This window comes from Cicer arietinum, chromosome 8 (assembly GCF_000331145.2).
Source record: "Cicer arietinum cultivar CDC Frontier isolate Library 1 chromosome 8, Cicar.CDCFrontier_v2.0, whole genome shotgun sequence".
Classification (NCBI taxonomy): domain Eukaryota; kingdom Viridiplantae; phylum Streptophyta; class Magnoliopsida; order Fabales; family Fabaceae; genus Cicer; species Cicer arietinum.
The window spans coordinates 27962278-27979153 of NC_021167.2; the positions used below are offsets into that span (position 1 = coordinate 27962278).

A 16876-nucleotide genomic window follows, 5' to 3' on the forward strand; every position below is an offset into this window, starting at 1 on the left:
CGGAAGAGCTTACGGAACAACTTGTATAACATCTCCTTCAGCTGATTTCCATAATCTCTCAGAATAATTTATGAAAACTGATTTGACTTTATTTTACTTTTTGTTATTGAAATGGTACTTATATGATAAAGCTTATGCTATAAGCTTTTAATTAAGTTAAGTTGTTTATCCAAACAAAGTCTAAATCCATCACCTTAGAAAAGTAAGCTTGGAGAAAAACTTGTTATTTTTGGATTAAGAACTTGAGAGAAATACTTACAAGACACCAATTATAGTTAGCAATAGAAAGTGGGGATGCTTCAGGTGACAAAAAATTGCAAAGTTGAACTTCTATCCTTGTCAAGTTCCACATTGAAAGAAGCTCAAGAAAAGTGCAAAAAGCTAAGAAGTACACCAAAGATAACCCTGAAAGAATGCAAAACTATAAACCCTAATTTGAAAGTTCATCTCAATGCATTTCTTCCACTCTTCTTTTCTTTTTCATGCATAATCTCATTAGTGGAAATGCAACTTATAACAACAATGGAGAAGAAATGAAGACTATATTCTTATGGATTATTACAACAAAATAACACAACACAAATTAAAATGGTATACATTGTCAGTGTAATATAATTTATACCTGATTTCTCTTTCTTTCTCCTGATTAATTAAACCATAGGATAAAGTAGATAATAATGGAATAATAACACTTTTGAATTTAGAGTTAAACTTGTATGTGCTATCACTGTAAAACAGTTTTACACACTCAATTATATCTCTCGTCACATAGATAATTCCCGAGAGACTTTAAGAACTAACATAACAGAGTGATGATATAATTACAAGATGTGATTTGAAAATTAAGACGAAAATAGATAAATCTACGAAAATTCGCACTAATTTTATTGCATATAAAGAAGCATAAGAGACAAACAATTTGACAGTATTCATCATTCAGTATTAGAATCCTGTCAATTGTTTACACATAAATCAACACTAACAACCTACCTAAAAAGGAAAAGTAGTGTTCTCACCACCAGAAGTGTAGGCTATTTCCTCATGTGAGTAACCCTTAAAGTGAGATTGTAGTGCTGCTGCAACATGAATTATCGCCATAACGTACGGCGATACAAATCCCCATGACAAATAACAGTGAACAGCGAATAATGCGCGGTTCATCACACGGTTAACTTTCGTCGTGTATGACTCCAACACAAAAGTTTGTTTCCTCAGATAATTCCAGTATCTGATCATGTTAAAATCAATTTTACAGATAATGCAAAATGAAATTTTAGTTTAGTGGCAGGTAAATGATGATTAACAAACCTTCCAAAATTAAGATCACTTGCTAGAGGATGAGGAAAGACGGCAACCGGAGGCGAAGAAATTAGCTTTTTATGAGCACCTGAAAATGACAATATTATGGCAATGAACAACATAATAAACATTGAATGCACATTGCAAAAGAATCTATGATAGTAGCATTTCCAGAAAAATAATCACACACATCAGTTATGGAATTTGTTATTCAAAGAGTTGCTTCAAAGACTCGATACCCTCTCACGCTCAGGACTCGATACCTGAAGCGACCCGAGTGACCTGATAACAAGTAGCTCAATGGTTCTTAACAGGATATGACATCTTAAAATTTTGGATTGTGTCTAATTCAATCCTTACAAAATCGGCTCATAAAGTGAGAGGCTTCTCCTAGTTAAAAGTATCAACTACTCACCAGCTATGGCTGCAAGAGTCATATCATCAGAATATCCACCATTTCTAAGTTCTGATACTACACCACAATTATCTTGCCTAAAATCTTCAGCATGCATCTATTGAGAAAAAAAATAAGTTGTTAGAATGCATTGCAAGTATTTTTATGCACCAAATAAAATTAAAAGAGGTAGAAGCTACTTGCCATCATGCACCCTCCCCACAAAAAGAATGTTTTTCCACCAGTTGCAAATCCCATTGAACAAGGCTGTGGAACAAAAATAACACATAGGAACAAATGAGTATAATTGATATAGGATTTAATTTGTATAAGTCAAATTAAATTTTTTACGCATGCATCTAATCAATTTGATCAGATGCATGCGAAAAAAGTAGGCTGATAGTGCATAAAAGTCTGATTGATATAAGTCATTAGAAAAGTGACATTATAGTAGATTTTCAGTGAATAGAAATTAATCTCATTATATAACCCTCAGGAAAATTAAGAGGTAGGTTATGTACCATATGGTATTCATAGATGCAGTAACTGCCTAAACTTCCAGATGGCAAATCAAGAGGATATCCAGTTTGAATAAATATCTGTTAAGCATCAAAACAATTAAATAAAGAATGTAACCAAAAAATATTTCAACCTAGCACATTTTATAGGTAAACCGTTATTTTAGATTCTAAAAGTGTAGGCTGTTGTCATGTTGGTCTTTGACTCGGCCTAAAACTCAAATTAGTCATCAAATCATTAAAATGTCGGTCAATTTAGTTGTTGACGTTATAATGATTATGTACTATTTTGATATTAAGTTGTATATTTCATGGACTATTTTGATGATTCGGTGACTAATTTGAATATTTAGCTGAGTCAAAGACCAGAGTGACATTGTCCTGCACTTTCAGAGATTAAAATGGTGGTTTACCCTACGTTTGATTAAGTCATACCTCGGGATTCTTTTCCATCTCACGAGTGAGAGCTCCAATTGAACCAGGATGTAGTCTAACATCATCATCCAAAAACAACACATATTTGGTGTCTTTATGCATGGACTCCACTCCTACCTGTTTAGTTGCCAATACTATTGTAAGAATTTTGTTATTTTTGCACAACTTTGACAACAAATTCGACGACTAATTGAATGATTAACACAATTTAAATACATGGTTAATTATATTCAATGGATGGATAGTTGATGAATATAACAAGATATTACAACTCACTAATTATCCATCAAACATAATTAACCACGATTTTAGATGTCGCTAAGCACAATTTTTAGGTATACATTTGAACACAATTTAGATAGTTAATAGATCATGTATATTTAGACTCTGCAAATCGTGGTTAGCGAAGTTCAAAATTGTGGTTAATTACCCTCAGAAGATAATTCAAGAAATGTCTTACCAATTGATTGTGAATTTTTTGACTACAAGTTGTTGACAAACCAGCTACAAGCACCCTAGCCTCAACAGAATCCTGCATGGATTAAACATACATATAAGTGAAATACATAAAAGATTATTATTAATTTATTTGAGAAATGCCAAAACAATAGAATCAAGCCTCAATATGAACTTCATTTTCACCTTAAATTCTGATATTAGTCTTGAAACAGCATGGTAAGCAGGATCTTCTATACTTTCTACCACTAAAATAAATTCTAAAGGGCCACCATAAAGAGATGTTAACTGCATATGTGGAAAAAAAAATAAGATCATAATAAACATAGTTTCATTTTAAAATGAGATGTTTAAATCCAATGTTTTCAAAACCATATCAAACCAAATTGACAGATTCAACCGGTTGAACTAGGAACTGACTAGTTTACCTATTAGTTTGATCTCAATTACATTATAGTCTGGTTAAATCAAATTGAATTAGGGTTGAACTGATTCAACCCCGATTGATTCAACCAATTTTCTTTTTTTACTTTTGTAATAATTTAAACCAATTGAATTATATTATAGTGGTCTCATCGGTTTGACCTTCAATCCGATTTTTAAGATATTGCTTAAAACAAAAATGAAAAAATGATACTACAAAAATGACAAACATAATAAATTTCATGGTATTGGCTCCAAAGAAAAATCAAATTTCCGAACATAGTAACATGTTTTTTTCTTATATTTTTTTTTTTGAAGAGTTCACACAACATCAAAGTTATAGAGGTGTGTGTCCTATACCTGAGTCCTCCAATTGTGGAGATTGTGTTCGCCAAACCCTTTTAGAGGCATAATTATTGTTACTCTTGGCAAATTGACTTGATTAGAGTGTTCAAGTTCATTGATATCTTGACAAATGAAAGCAAAGCTATTGCCATTATGAATACTCCTCTTTATTCTCTTTATCTCTCTTCTCCTATAACACAAAAAAGTAATGCAAAATTCTTATGGACACAAGGATTAAATCTTGTGACCTATGAATCACGGTGGATACTGACACAGACACTAGACACTACATTGACACTGACATATTAATAATAATTTGAAAAAGTGAACTAATTATATATAAATTGGTGTATCGGTGTCATGTCAGCTACCAATATGTGTCGAAAACTAAAACACGTCTTTGATCAGAAGTGTCAGTACTATAGAACTTATTTGTATTTCGTTCACAAATACACATTTGAAATGGAAAAAATATTTATTTTTCATATGTGTATGAAGTGTATATGGGAGATGAAAAATAATCTCTCTTAAAAATTTCCTAACTTTGTTTAACAAAAATGAATACCTAACATAAGCAGCTGCAGCCCACCCAAAAGCTAGGAGTAAGCAAATTACACATCCCTGCATATTCAACATAATATTCAAGTTTGTATGATACATTATTATTATGAAGTGTATTTGGTTTTGCAGTATAAAAATTAGTTTTGTTTAAAAATAAATTAAATGTAAAATGATTTATTTATGTTTGAATATAATTCACAATTTCAGTTTAGTTTCCTATAAACTAAGCAGCTAACAATAATAGATACACACGCAAGTAATACTCAATAACAAAATAACATTTGAATTTTAATTTAGTTACAAAAAACTAAAAACATTTAGTTTTTATAAGTTTTAATTTTTTGCACAATATACTTATAAAAAAATTTAATGTTTGGAAATTTAGAGCACAATACACCAAACTATATTTCTCATTAAGAAAAATAGTGTAAGAAAGACTAATAAAAATGCATTGTTTAAACCTATCTTTTCTATTAAACAATAAATATGGTTGGTAAACAAAATAAAACCATTCTATCGTCTAAATTCAACATTAAAGTATATCAAAAAAAATAAAATGGATATTTTCTATGAAGTATGATTAAAGCCTAAAACAATCGTCTTAATGGTCACGCAGTCTCATTCATACACACAAATATACACTAACTTGTATTTATTTGTTTTTTTAATAAAACTAGAAATAACAAGTTATATATATGAGATTATAAAAAAAAGTTGAAAATTAAAATTAAAACCTGTGACATAAAAAAATAAAAAGACAGAGAGAGAGAGAGAGCAAGTAAAGGAGAAATGGACAACCTGAATTTGAACAAAAATTCCGAAAGGAGAAGAGAAGTCTTTGATAAGAGAAAAGAGGAAGGAATCAAGAGAGTCTAAGGAAGGCATTGAAATTGTAAGTGACCCTTCTTTTCTCTTTTTTTGTTTTGTTAATTATTTGAAACAATTCTTCTTTGATTCTTACATCACAAACACAAGGAGAAATTGTTCATTCATTGAGTTAAGCCTATTTCTATTTCATTTTCAGTTTTTCACCACACAACACAAATCAACATAACACCACAACTCATTCTTCTCTCTCTCTCTCTTTGAATTCTCAATTATCTATATATCTATTCTTGAATAATGAGAGAGAGGGTGTATGTGTGTGTTTTAAAACACAAGCTTAAAATAGTTTGTTATTTTTAGTTTTTTTTTTTTTTGTAAAACTATAGGATGTTGCTGAGAATCCAAAAACATTAATGTGTGTATGATCCTAAATTATTCTATGATGCTTCTGAATCTTCCATTTGAATAATTTATATATAAAGTGTTTATTGACATTGTTAGTTAATTAAAAATTTAGGATAATGATAAAATAAAAGTAAATAAATTTTATACATGATTCCAATTATATTTATATATGAAAGGGTGTGATCTTAATGATAATTAATGAATAAAAATAATTGATAATAATTAATGATGTACCACAATATGCTATTAATGGTGAGTGTGTGGTAATGTAATCATATTTCTGTTGTATGCTTGAATTGAAAAAAAAACTCACTTAGTAATGGTGGAATTGCATTTTATTGATTATTGGAGAAGTTACGACAACTTACAACAAATGACATATGGTATCACCATTTATACACTAACCATAAGCTTCACACACACAAGCATGTTAACATGAATTACTATTAGTTTATACATCATACATTGTATAAAATAATAGCAAACATAACAAATTTGAATGCAATCAAACGTTACAAAAGTACATTTATTGTTTGTTCTAATAATGAATAAAAAGTCTAAAATACGTTAAGAAAACATTCACTTATATATTTAAATTTTCAAAATTAACACTAGACAAATAATGTTAAGAATTTAATTTATATACATCATTAGTGTAAAAAAAATTTATATTGTCAATCAATCACAATTATTAAATCAATAGAAAAATTTTACTTTTATCAAAACTACTTATAAAATCATCCCCATGAATGATTGTAGTAGATTGATATTAAAATCTAATGTTAAATAACAATGTTGAAGAATAATGTTACATAACAATGATGATGATACAAATTTGTTACAACTATGTGATAAATTATAAATTAATATAATAATGGTACAAATACAAACTCAAGTTACATTATGCATCATCTTCGGATGAAACGGAGGAAACCCGATCTCTAATCATGGGAAACTTATCAGGCAACTTGTACAATGGCCCTTCGACAACAGCACCCTGAAATGCAAGACCAAGACTATATCCTAAAGCTCTTGCAACTGGAACTGCAACTGCATTCCCAACTTGAATGTACCTATAACAATATAGAATTGTTTAAATACAAATATTTTAATTGAGGTGGTGAATTCAATAGTTTTTATTTAAAAAACTAACACGGCAAATTCTTTTATAGTACACAATAAATTCAACATATAACATATATATACACTAAAATGCATTGCAAGATGAGATTAATCTAGACCAAGTTAGGTTTTACAATAACTAAGCTAAGCCTATAAAAAATTTCAAGGTCTAGCATGTAGACTATCGTAGGCTTATTTTTTAAGTCTGAGTATGACTTTGGTGAAAGATTAATATGATATATTAATCTACTTAAAAGTTTATTTTATTTTAACATCTTTGAATAAATAATCAAACATAATTTTAAATATATTAACAATTTAATATGTCAATAAAATTAAATTCTATTTTAATATTTAACATGATATTTTTTAAAAATTAACTTTATACAATATCTTACTTCAATTCTATTTTATAATCTAAAAAAGATTAATATACATAAATTATTAAAAAATTAAAATTTCATAAAATAATTATAATAATAATAAAAATATTATTTAAATAATCCAACCTAAAAAGTTTATTTATGTGACCAGACAATTTTAACTAAATAAGTTTTTTTTAAACTTTAACATTATCTATTAAAAAAAGTTTAATCTAACGTGTACTAAACTATAGACCCCTATCGGTCTACCTTATTCCCACTTCTAAACTCTTGGATTCATGTTTTGAAAAGTTGTCGAGAAATGATGTGAAACAATGAATGAACTCCAAGGTTAAAATTCACCAACTTCATGATACCATGGCTACAAACAATCCAAATCTGGTTTGGATTTGGCTTCCTATGTAAACATAAACCTTAAGACTAAAAGAAATAAGATAATCAATATTACCTTTCTTTGACTGGCCCACATAGTTTATAAAAGTCAGGAAAACCTTGAAGTCTTGCATTTTCCCGAATTGACAACACTCTATCTTGCATTGGATGCATAATTGCCTAATAAAGCATATAAATCCAGCATGTTAAATGGTCGTTTTTGAAGTGCAAAGATGACATTGGTATGACAAAAAAAAAATAGAAACTCATGTCATACCAATGTCATGAAATTACATCACGATTTAGACTATCATCAACCACATATTTGTCATTGTGTTAATGTTTTAACTTTCAGGAAATGCAAATATTTTAATTAAAAATAAAAAAGAAGTGCAGTTTTTCACAAATTAAACTTCATATACTGTGACTTGTACATCATTTATTATGTAATTCAAAATAACCATAGTTATTAAACTATAAAGTATATTATTAATATCAAAATTTATGACTAATTTCACATAAACTTGCATTTTATATACTAGTAAAACACTATTGACACGATCCAATTATTAAGTTTTAAATAAAATTTAAAATACAAAAAATATACCTGATTATGAGGTTCTGCTCTTGTCACAACAGTTGGAACAGTTTCATCCCACCATAATCGAGCAAAAGGTCTAAAAACATATCAGTACAAAGCATTGTGAGTAAATTATCTTTTATATAATAGTAATATAGGCATCATGTTACAACATTAAAATACTAAATCAAAATAATTTTTTGGTTAAAAACTTACTTTGATGAACCTCCATGCACAAAAGACATAGCATAATCTGGAACCTACAATAACAACCAAAGCAACATATTATTACAAAAGATATTATTGAATAATTTATAACAAAAAAAACTACTAATTCCTAATGAAATCATTTTTGATAAAAATTTCATTAATATGAATGGACAAAGTGGTGTTTGAAAATGAGCATAACCAATTCTAATAATATAAAGATTACGTTTTTGACAAAGCAAGTTATTAGCATGAATTTCTCTTGTATTGTCAAATCAAATCATGAGATACTAAGCATCCTCTTCAAGCGTAATAGCTAAAATGAGATGCCTGCAAAAATACAATAAAAGGTATATTACCAATGGTTTTCCCGAATCCAAATATACACGTTTTACTTTAGGATCCCATTCAACTTTATTGTCAGGCCGCACACGAACACCAGGTAAATCTCTGAAGCAAGCCCCCTAACAATAATACACAGCATACAATCATTAATAACAAATACTACAAAAATACTAACAACACACTCGTTAACACATTTTTTCAACATACTTCCTTCATTTAGTTAAGATGCATATATATCCCACAAAATTTGTGGGACCTGCACTATTAAGCAGAACTCATTAGAATTTCAACAAAAAGGATAGTGTGTTGGAATGCTTGTGTTCAGAAGGGTGTTGCTTGTACTAACTCACAATATGTCACAATACCACTTTGTGGCAAATAAAACATAAAAGAATCAACAAAAACCTTCTTTTTTGGAATCCGACACACACGTTGATAATCATCCACATTCAATTCGAGAGAACGATGATCATGAAGCAAAGAGTTTGAAGACTTCTTCTCAGTTGAAATACCTAACATTTCTGCACATTCCATAAATAAATCACATATGAATACTTTAGCAACTAAATTCACATGTAAAGTTAAGTGTGTAAGATTGATCATATTTTGCCAATTAAAACAATATTCTCAAACATTAAGTTGTGAAGAAAAAGTACACAAGATTCAATCTCAACAACTCAAATATCATGTTAACTAATTCATCTAAAATATAAATTGTGAAGAAAAAGTACACAAGATTATACTTCAATAAAACATTCACATTTAAGAACTTATTACCATTTTTGCTTAATCTAATGAACTGTTGGAACTCTGTTTGGGGAGGTTTGTCGTACTCCATGTCATCTCGTCTTTCATTATTCTCAATCTGAAAACATTCAAAATTCAAAAATAAAGGTTATTAATAAATATACAAGGATTAGTAAAATACAAAGAAAACAACCAAAAGATTAAAATATACCATAGGAAGGTCAGAAATAGCATCTTCCAACAAAAGTTTTCTTTGAAGTTGAACATTGTGTCCTTCATTATACGCAACTGTGCTACTCTACAGGCATTACAAACATCATTTATATCAAATCATCTGCTTCTACTGTGCATGTAACGATACTTCAATTAAAACATAGTTAAAGAAACTTCACCAATACAACGTACCTCAAACTCCGAAGGAATAAAACCTCTTAATACAACATCATGAGTTGGAAGTGGAAATTGAGGCAGCATCTGCAAAATATAAAGAGTTTCAGTTTAACATAGTCAAAAAACATAACCATATTGAGAAAAGTTAAAAAGACTATTTTGTCAATATTTTGACAGCTTGAATAGGTGTGTGTGCGCACGTGTGACACTGACAGATAATATAGATATACCTCCGAAGGTGCAGCCCCCCATATGAAGACACGCAAGCGAAACTGAGGAAGTCCATAAGCTCCAGCAGCCATAATTCCCAAGCGACTTTGATAGTTCATTTGAACAAGACGACCCAATGCATATCTTCCAAGAAATCCATTCGCAAACTTAACAAGATCAACCACATTTTCCATCAAAGCAAATTTGGGCTGAAGGTAATTAACAATATCCATGTAAACCACCAATTGTTTGTTCTTTTCATCTTCTAAGGGATTCTCTTTGTTCCTAAAACGGTTGAAACCACTTATTCCTTGACATGGAGGTCCGCCACATACTACATCGACATCTCCCTACATAACAATAGTTAACCACTTTGAAAAGTTCCATGCTTAGCTAATGTATGAAGCTACATTAGTATATCAAAACCTTCACCTCCATAAATTAAATGTATAAATTTAGACATTGTAATTTTAAGGATGTTTTACCAAAGTTCAATCAAAACATACCGGCAATGGTAAGACTTTTGACTTGAAGCCTTGAGTCACAAAATCCTTTATCCTTTCCTTGCAATTACTGTTGCAAAGACATTATTCCAATCAATTTAGTATTTTTAAAATTTAGCACCACAATTTTCAATGATATACAGCATGAGACTATTCAAGACAAAGTTTAGATGAATGTTTTCTAAAGATATGTTTTGGTGATGAAACAAAGTTAAAAAGACATTATTTAATATAAAGGACGAAATTATCATTTGGTAAATTTGATGAATTAAATTGTTTGAATATTACAATTTCAAAGATTAAAATGCTATTTATTTTCCAAATACCCTATATTGAGAGGGGGAAAAAAACAATGTTTTGATAGAATTGAAAGTTACTATGTAGAATGTTTGGATTTAGTTGGGAAGAGGCAAAACATGTGCCGAGTTTATAAGTTAGGATCCTCTCCGTTTTCTCACTTTTTCTATTTTTTCCAAGTTAATTAAAAAAAAAAAAGAAACAGTAATAGATCTATTATTAAAGTTTGGGGGATATAAAACATAATAATGCGACATTTGGTGGGTCCAAATACTTTTATACACCTCAAAACACATCAAAACTATAGGAATGGAGAGAAAAAATGAAGAGAATTTTGACTCCTAAGTTTATAACAATTATTTGTTTATTAGGTGCCACTGGACTTGCTTTAAAATGCATGGCAAAGTTAAACCAAACACACAATAGCATAATAATCTTATTTTTTTGGAAAATTGTTAGCTTACCTTAGACCATCAATTGGCTCCCAAGAGTCTGCATCAGATCCATATCCCTTCCAAGAAACCTAATATGCACATATAAAAAAATAATAAAGTTTAAAAATAACCATATCCTACCAAAATAAGCAAAGAAGTTTTTCTAGCTCTATAACACCGACGCTTCTGATCAAAGAAGTGTTCTAATGTCTATGCGTTAATGTTAACATTGACACATTAAATACAATCACTTAATTCATTTTCTCAAATTATTAACTGTGTGTCTGTGTCAATATGTAAATGCTACTATCATGTCCAACTTCCGTGATTGATAGTTTTGTAGCAGCCGACAAAAAGAAATGGATAGAAAGTCAAATATTGACCACACACACCTTTAAGTATAACCCTGGTTTGTTTTTCTTTGGATCACCATATCGCACTGCAAGCACTTCGGAAACTTCAAACACTTCTTCGTCATTGTTGTCTTCTTCGCCACCCGTGTCATCATCCTCTTCCTCTTCTGCATTAAAAAGATCCACATATTCCTTATGCGGCACCTTGTTTTGGACTAAAGAGAAGTAACTGCATAGCTTCTCCCATTCTTTCAATAATGAGAGGAAATTTTCCGCGGTTTCATTTCTAACCTGATAATAACCAATATAAACGGTGTTGGAATTCAGCATTAAAACATTTTATTGTCGTAATCGACATAGTTGAATTTAGCAGAAAGAGTAAGATTATATTGAACTCGATTTCGAATCTACCAGGAGTTGCTTATGTAAGAGATTTTGAAAGAGTTTCATACAATATTTTGTTTGACTTTTAGAGTGTAAGGGTTATGAAAACTATTGGACATGCTCGATAGAGTAAAAACAAATGCACCTTTCTGTCTAAATGCTTAATATCACAATGTAAACCACTATTTTCAAAATGTTTAATGCAATAATACTCTATTTTTTAAAATGTGGTTTTTTCTCTCTCTCAAAAACCTCCAAATACATATCTAGATTTATCAATCCAAATGTGTATTTTTCGTATGGAACATAAGATGCAACATAAGGAGGAAGCTAAGAAGATACTCTCTAAGCTGCAAAATATAAAAAAAAAATTGATCAAAAAAACATATGCATATGTATTTAGTTCAAAATTTGCACTAAATACATAGATTTTTTTAATATATTTTTAAATATATTTTGGGAGAGAAATAGATAATATGCAGGCATGTTCGTTAAGATCCACTGTCCATCTCATATAAACAATAATACCCAATTACCTCAGTTTCTGGATGGTTTAGTTTAAGACTCTTACAGGCATGTTCGTTAAGATCCACTGCCCATCTCTGTTAAAAAAACAAAAATTAAACTAAATAAACTTAAAGACCAAAACAAAAAAAACAAAGAGTAACCACTATTTTAGTCATGAAAAGTATAAGACAATATTACTTTAATTTTTAATTTAATTAAAATTTTAAATTAATTTTATATTCATTAAAATAATACTAAAAAAATATAATTTACTACCATAAAAGTTACTAAAACATATAATTTATTATTAAAAAAGTCAATAACAATTATAACATCATAGACTAAAAGTATTAACCATTCCACAGTTAATTTAAATTTTTTAGTACGTTAACAACCAAATTACAATTTTATTAATATGGTAGTTTAATGAAACAAAAAGATACAATTGATTGTTTTTCAAATGCAAAGAAAAGAACTCACTGTAACAATATTTGAACCAGACAAGATTCCACCTTGACATAAACCAGTTGACATTGCTCCACAACCAGAATATAAATCTAACAACTTCAGCTCTGGTTCTTTACTTTCTTCACTATGAAAAGTGTTACCAATTTTAGAGTTCACCTCAGATCTTCCATTTACTTCAATTTCGGATGAAATTGTAGAGGAAGACTCGCTACCACCTTCCTTGCTTTCTGAGTTACAAATTTGTAAATAATATGAGAAGGAATTTAGAGCCCGTTTGTCAAAACAAAATTACAGAATAATCATTTTTAAAAGTTTTTATGATTGTCATCATAACTTTTAAAAAATCAAAATCTAAAAATAATTTAAAAAATTTATATTTAAAAGTGATTTGAATTATTTCTCATAAAAATCATTTTTTGTAATTAGTTCTTTTATAAAAATAAAAAAATAAAAAATAAAAACTTGATTTTCATTACCATTGACAAATACAGTAATTTTTAATTTTTTTTAAATTTTAACAAATAATCTCTAAATTATTGAAAATTAAAATACTTGGATTTAAATCCGCACCAAAATCACTTTTAATTAGTTTTAAATTTCTCAATAAAAATGCATATATAGTAGTATTAATGGATAATAACATAAAAGGCCTAAAATCTAAAGAAACCCAACTAAACAATAATTAAAATAAAAGTCCAATTAACATGAATTCTACATCTAATTTGAATATCTAAATTATCTTATCTATTTAAATCTAATTGTATCATCTATCATATGTCCTCCTGTCTATAAAAAAGAAAAAAATGTCTAAAGATAGAATTTAAACCTGATGGTAATTTAACAAATGTGGAGTATGGCAGAAGATAGAGTGTGTCGCAGTAATAATCGCAAGGTGGAATTACTTTCTTCTTTGCATCAAAATTCACCTGAAATAAAATTGTTATTACTAAATGTAAGAAATACAATAATTAATAACAATAATAATAATAATAACAATAACGTTCAATTAGTTTAGAGTTTGTTGAACTATTTGAAACTGTATAAATAAATCTCTAGTCTAAAATCATTTATAATAGATTTTAGGAATTTGTCAATAATTTACAATTAACGTTCAACACTTTAATAGCATCCCAAAGTTATAATACTATTTAGGTTTTTAATAACTTCCTAACTCACATTTAGTGGTAATCTGGCAATGTTTAACTTTTCAACAAGACAATCCAGTGGGTTGTCGTCTTGGACTTCTGAAAAGAATACTCGCTTTGGTTCAATAAGATGTCCAAGGTTTTGAATGACCTGCAATGTAGAACATATTCAAACTAAATAAATTACAGCTCAAACATAATTAATTGCTAATAATAGAAAATTAAGTTTTGTTCAAATTACGCTATGCAATAGTTATATTGCAAATCAAGAGCAGTTAGTTCAAATTCCAGCTTGTTGTTGCACTATAGCAGGTAGTTGATAACAGTGACATAATTGTGTTTGAATCTCATATATAAAATGACAAAAGAGAAAACTTACTGTATCCTTTGCTCTATAATACCATTGTGCTGTGAAGTACAATCCTCCATCAACTGCCTCAAACATCTCAACAATTTTACAGATATAATTTTCTCCACCTTCCTCCCCCTGAATATTAAAAGAAATATATCAATCATACTTGGAATTGGCCAAGTATATAATATTCAAAGCTTCGTCAAAAAATATATATAATATTCAACTAGCAATTAGCAAAAAAAGCTACTCAAGAGGAGGGGTAAACGTGGGTGTGGTCACATATCCTTACATTATGAAGCAAAGTTCTCAATCCTCATAACCAAACACTTAGACATCTATATACATCTAACGGCCCTTATATATACATCTAACAGTTCAGGAACATAAAACTAGCATACAAATGAAAAAAGGGAATGGAGCCGTAGCATAACCAGTATAAAATAGGACATGTTTGACAATCATGCAAAATCTTAAATTTTATTATTTCTTAGAAACCTAAAATTCTTTTTTTTTTCCGTTATTGCCGCAATTTCAGCTAGCAGAAATTGGAATATCAATCGTTATTGTCCAAATAGTGGTGCTAGAATAGCATCACAGTTTTTGTAGCAATATAGAGGATTCTTCGAAATCTGCTATGATATAGCATTATAATGCCGCTATTTGACAACAATAAATCTCTCCTCATTCAACATATCTAAGAAAATATAGATGATTGCTAGAATGAAAAAGTCATATATGGGCATGTTTGAAATCAAATTTTCTATATGTCAAAATCAAACAGGATATTGGATCATGTAATCAAGTTATGAGACTATCGATATTTCGAATCAAACACATGTCTCGATGTTAAATGACATACACCAATACGACATCAACTTAGGTGGCATGTCCAATATCTATATCACTATACTTGATTTGTAGAGTGAGACAATGATAAATTTAAACTCAAAAAATAAAAACTTCAATTATTTGAACTCACTTTCACATGGGCATCATCGTTAAGTTTGTAAATTGTACACCCATCAATCTCTGCCTCTGTGTAGTGATGTCGAGCTTGAAGAATCTCTTCATCGTCACTACTATACATAAAAAAATAAATAAATAAATAAACATTACAAATTGACATCAAACCAACAAATATTTGTTAATATCACAATAATATGAAATTACAATTCTCACAATTTACAACATACCTATTTGACTTCGATTTTGTGGATGGCTTCTTTTCCTAAAACACAAACAAAACAGAATTAAAATATAATAACAATGGCAAAGAGTAAACAAATGAAGATTCAAATCGTGAATTAGAGAAAATATTTTCCACCATAATCTAAGAGGTAAAATACATATGAACAAAAAAATAGGCAAAGTGTTCATACAATTATATCAGTTTAAACAATAATTTACAAATAAATAAATGAGTTTATAATCAAATTAACATAATTTTGATACCAAAATTCGTAAACACAGCTCTTCACTTGAAAATTTGAACCGAACATAACCAAAAATGAATTATCATACATTGTAAACAAACACGTATATATAGAAAGTTACCTTTTCTTGATACCGATTTGGCCATCGGCGTTTAGCTTTTTCATCGGAAATCGGATCTCCAACAAATCTGGAATTAGAACCTTCATCTTCACTGTTTCCGTTACGGTCAACATTCAAATCAGCAGCATCACTTTTTTCGTTTTTATCAACTGCTACGACTACAGAAGTTTTCAGATTCGTCTTCCTCCTGGATTTGTTCGGAGTCTCGCCGGAAGTTGAATCAGCGGCGACAGTTGCAGCATCCACAGAGGAAGTAGAAGATGACCTAGTTTTGCGCTTACTTGGCATGGTAACGTAATAGATTAAGATAAATTATAGATCGAAATTGTGAAAATTGAAGAGAAATGTGAAGATATTTATAAGTGGCGCTGAAAATTTTTGAAGAATTTTGGTGGAAGCGGGAAGACGAAATTCAAGGTAGTTTTTCCAGTGTTGGAATCAATGATTGCGCGGTTGAGGTTCTGGGCTTTTTTTATTGGGCTGATGGGCTTTTATTGTTGAAACTTCAAAGGCATTTTGTTAGAAAAACGATGAGTCAATTTGTGTGCAAGCTTCTATGTTGTTCTTTCCATTCAATTGTAGTAGTTTGTAGTGATAGTGTGATTTATTAAGTATAGGCACTTAATCATTGGCTATGAGTATTGAAAAAATTAAAATAAGTGTGTTTTAATATATAGGTGGTGAATAAAAGTTTACAGGGAAGTATGAATCGTGGCAGGCTTTTAACTAATGAGTAGTGTGTTCATTGTAGTACGATTCGATATTTTGTTTGTCGTGATGAGATTGAGTGTGTAATGTATGTTCTTCAAAATTTTGAGTTGGGTAAGGAATATTTTGATGTTTTAATTACATCAGATAA

General features: G+C 29.4%; 2 protein-coding genes and 1 long non-coding RNA gene across 4 annotated transcripts in view; 1 reads left to right on the forward strand and 2 right to left on the reverse strand.

Annotated features, from left to right (window-relative positions):
- Positions 1-5382, reverse strand: part of LOC101514105 (uncharacterized) — a 6957-nt gene extending 1575 nt beyond the window's left edge. Inside the window, exons 1-12 of the mRNA XM_004512987.4 lie at positions 5230-5382; positions 4436-4491; positions 3886-4060; positions 3289-3390; positions 3107-3178; positions 2647-2763; positions 2215-2292; positions 1898-1960; positions 1715-1811; positions 1309-1387; positions 1017-1228; positions 260-405 (exon numbers count right to left, since the gene is read on the reverse strand). Of these exons, the coding sequence (XP_004513044.1) occupies positions 260-405; positions 1017-1228; positions 1309-1387; positions 1715-1811; positions 1898-1960; positions 2215-2292; positions 2647-2763; positions 3107-3178; positions 3289-3390; positions 3886-4060; positions 4436-4491; positions 5230-5316 (1284 nt within the window). The 5' untranslated portion in view covers positions 5317-5382. The remainder of the gene's footprint in view (positions 1-259; positions 406-1016; positions 1229-1308; positions 1388-1714; positions 1812-1897; positions 1961-2214; positions 2293-2646; positions 2764-3106; positions 3179-3288; positions 3391-3885; positions 4061-4435; positions 4492-5229) is intronic.
- On the forward strand, positions 5146-5821 carry LOC140918987 (uncharacterized). The gene is made up of 2 exons (XR_012161505.1): positions 5146-5323; positions 5456-5821. It is a non-coding gene; the product is annotated as an uncharacterized lncRNA (long non-coding RNA).
- A 569-nt stretch (positions 5822-6390) lies between these two features.
- Positions 6391-16541, reverse strand: LOC101514652 (DNA (cytosine-5)-methyltransferase CMT3). 2 transcript variants are annotated; one of them, XM_004512990.4, is made up of 21 exons: positions 16018-16541; positions 15657-15691; positions 15443-15539; positions 14488-14595; positions 14140-14259; positions 13790-13889; positions 12976-13190; positions 12525-12590; positions 11644-11895; positions 11282-11340; positions 10524-10590; positions 10038-10367; positions 9823-9891; positions 9629-9715; positions 9448-9535; positions 9076-9191; positions 8685-8789; positions 8335-8378; positions 8146-8215; positions 7615-7718; positions 6391-6734 (listed from the first exon to the last, which is right to left on the reverse strand). In XM_004512990.4, the coding sequence occupies exons 1-21, from the start codon at positions 16303-16305 to the stop codon at positions 6563-6565; spliced, it is 2592 nt and encodes an 863-aa protein (XP_004513047.1). In that variant the 5' UTR covers positions 16306-16541; the 3' UTR covers positions 6391-6562. The 2 variants fall into 2 exon arrangements, with proteins under 2 accessions (XP_004513047.1, XP_004513046.1); XM_004512989.4 differs by having other exon boundaries at positions 15443-15542; positions 16018-16539.
- Positions 16542-16876: the final 335 nt, after the last annotated feature.

Excerpts from the sequence above, each read along its gene's own strand:
- LOC101514652 (XM_004512989.4), bottom strand. The coding sequence starts at position 16,305 with ATGCCAAGTAAGCGCAAAACTAGGTCATCTTCTACTTCCTCTGTGGAT. Across the intron at positions 13,191-13,789 it reads ATTTGTTAAATTACCATCAG|AAAGCAAGGAAGGTGGTAGC; the intron begins GTTTAAATTCTA and ends TTTGTAACTCAG. Across the intron at positions 9,716-9,822 it reads TTATTCCTTCGGAGTTTGAG|AGTAGCACAGTTGCGTATAA; the intron begins GTACGTTGTATT and ends TAATGCCTGTAG.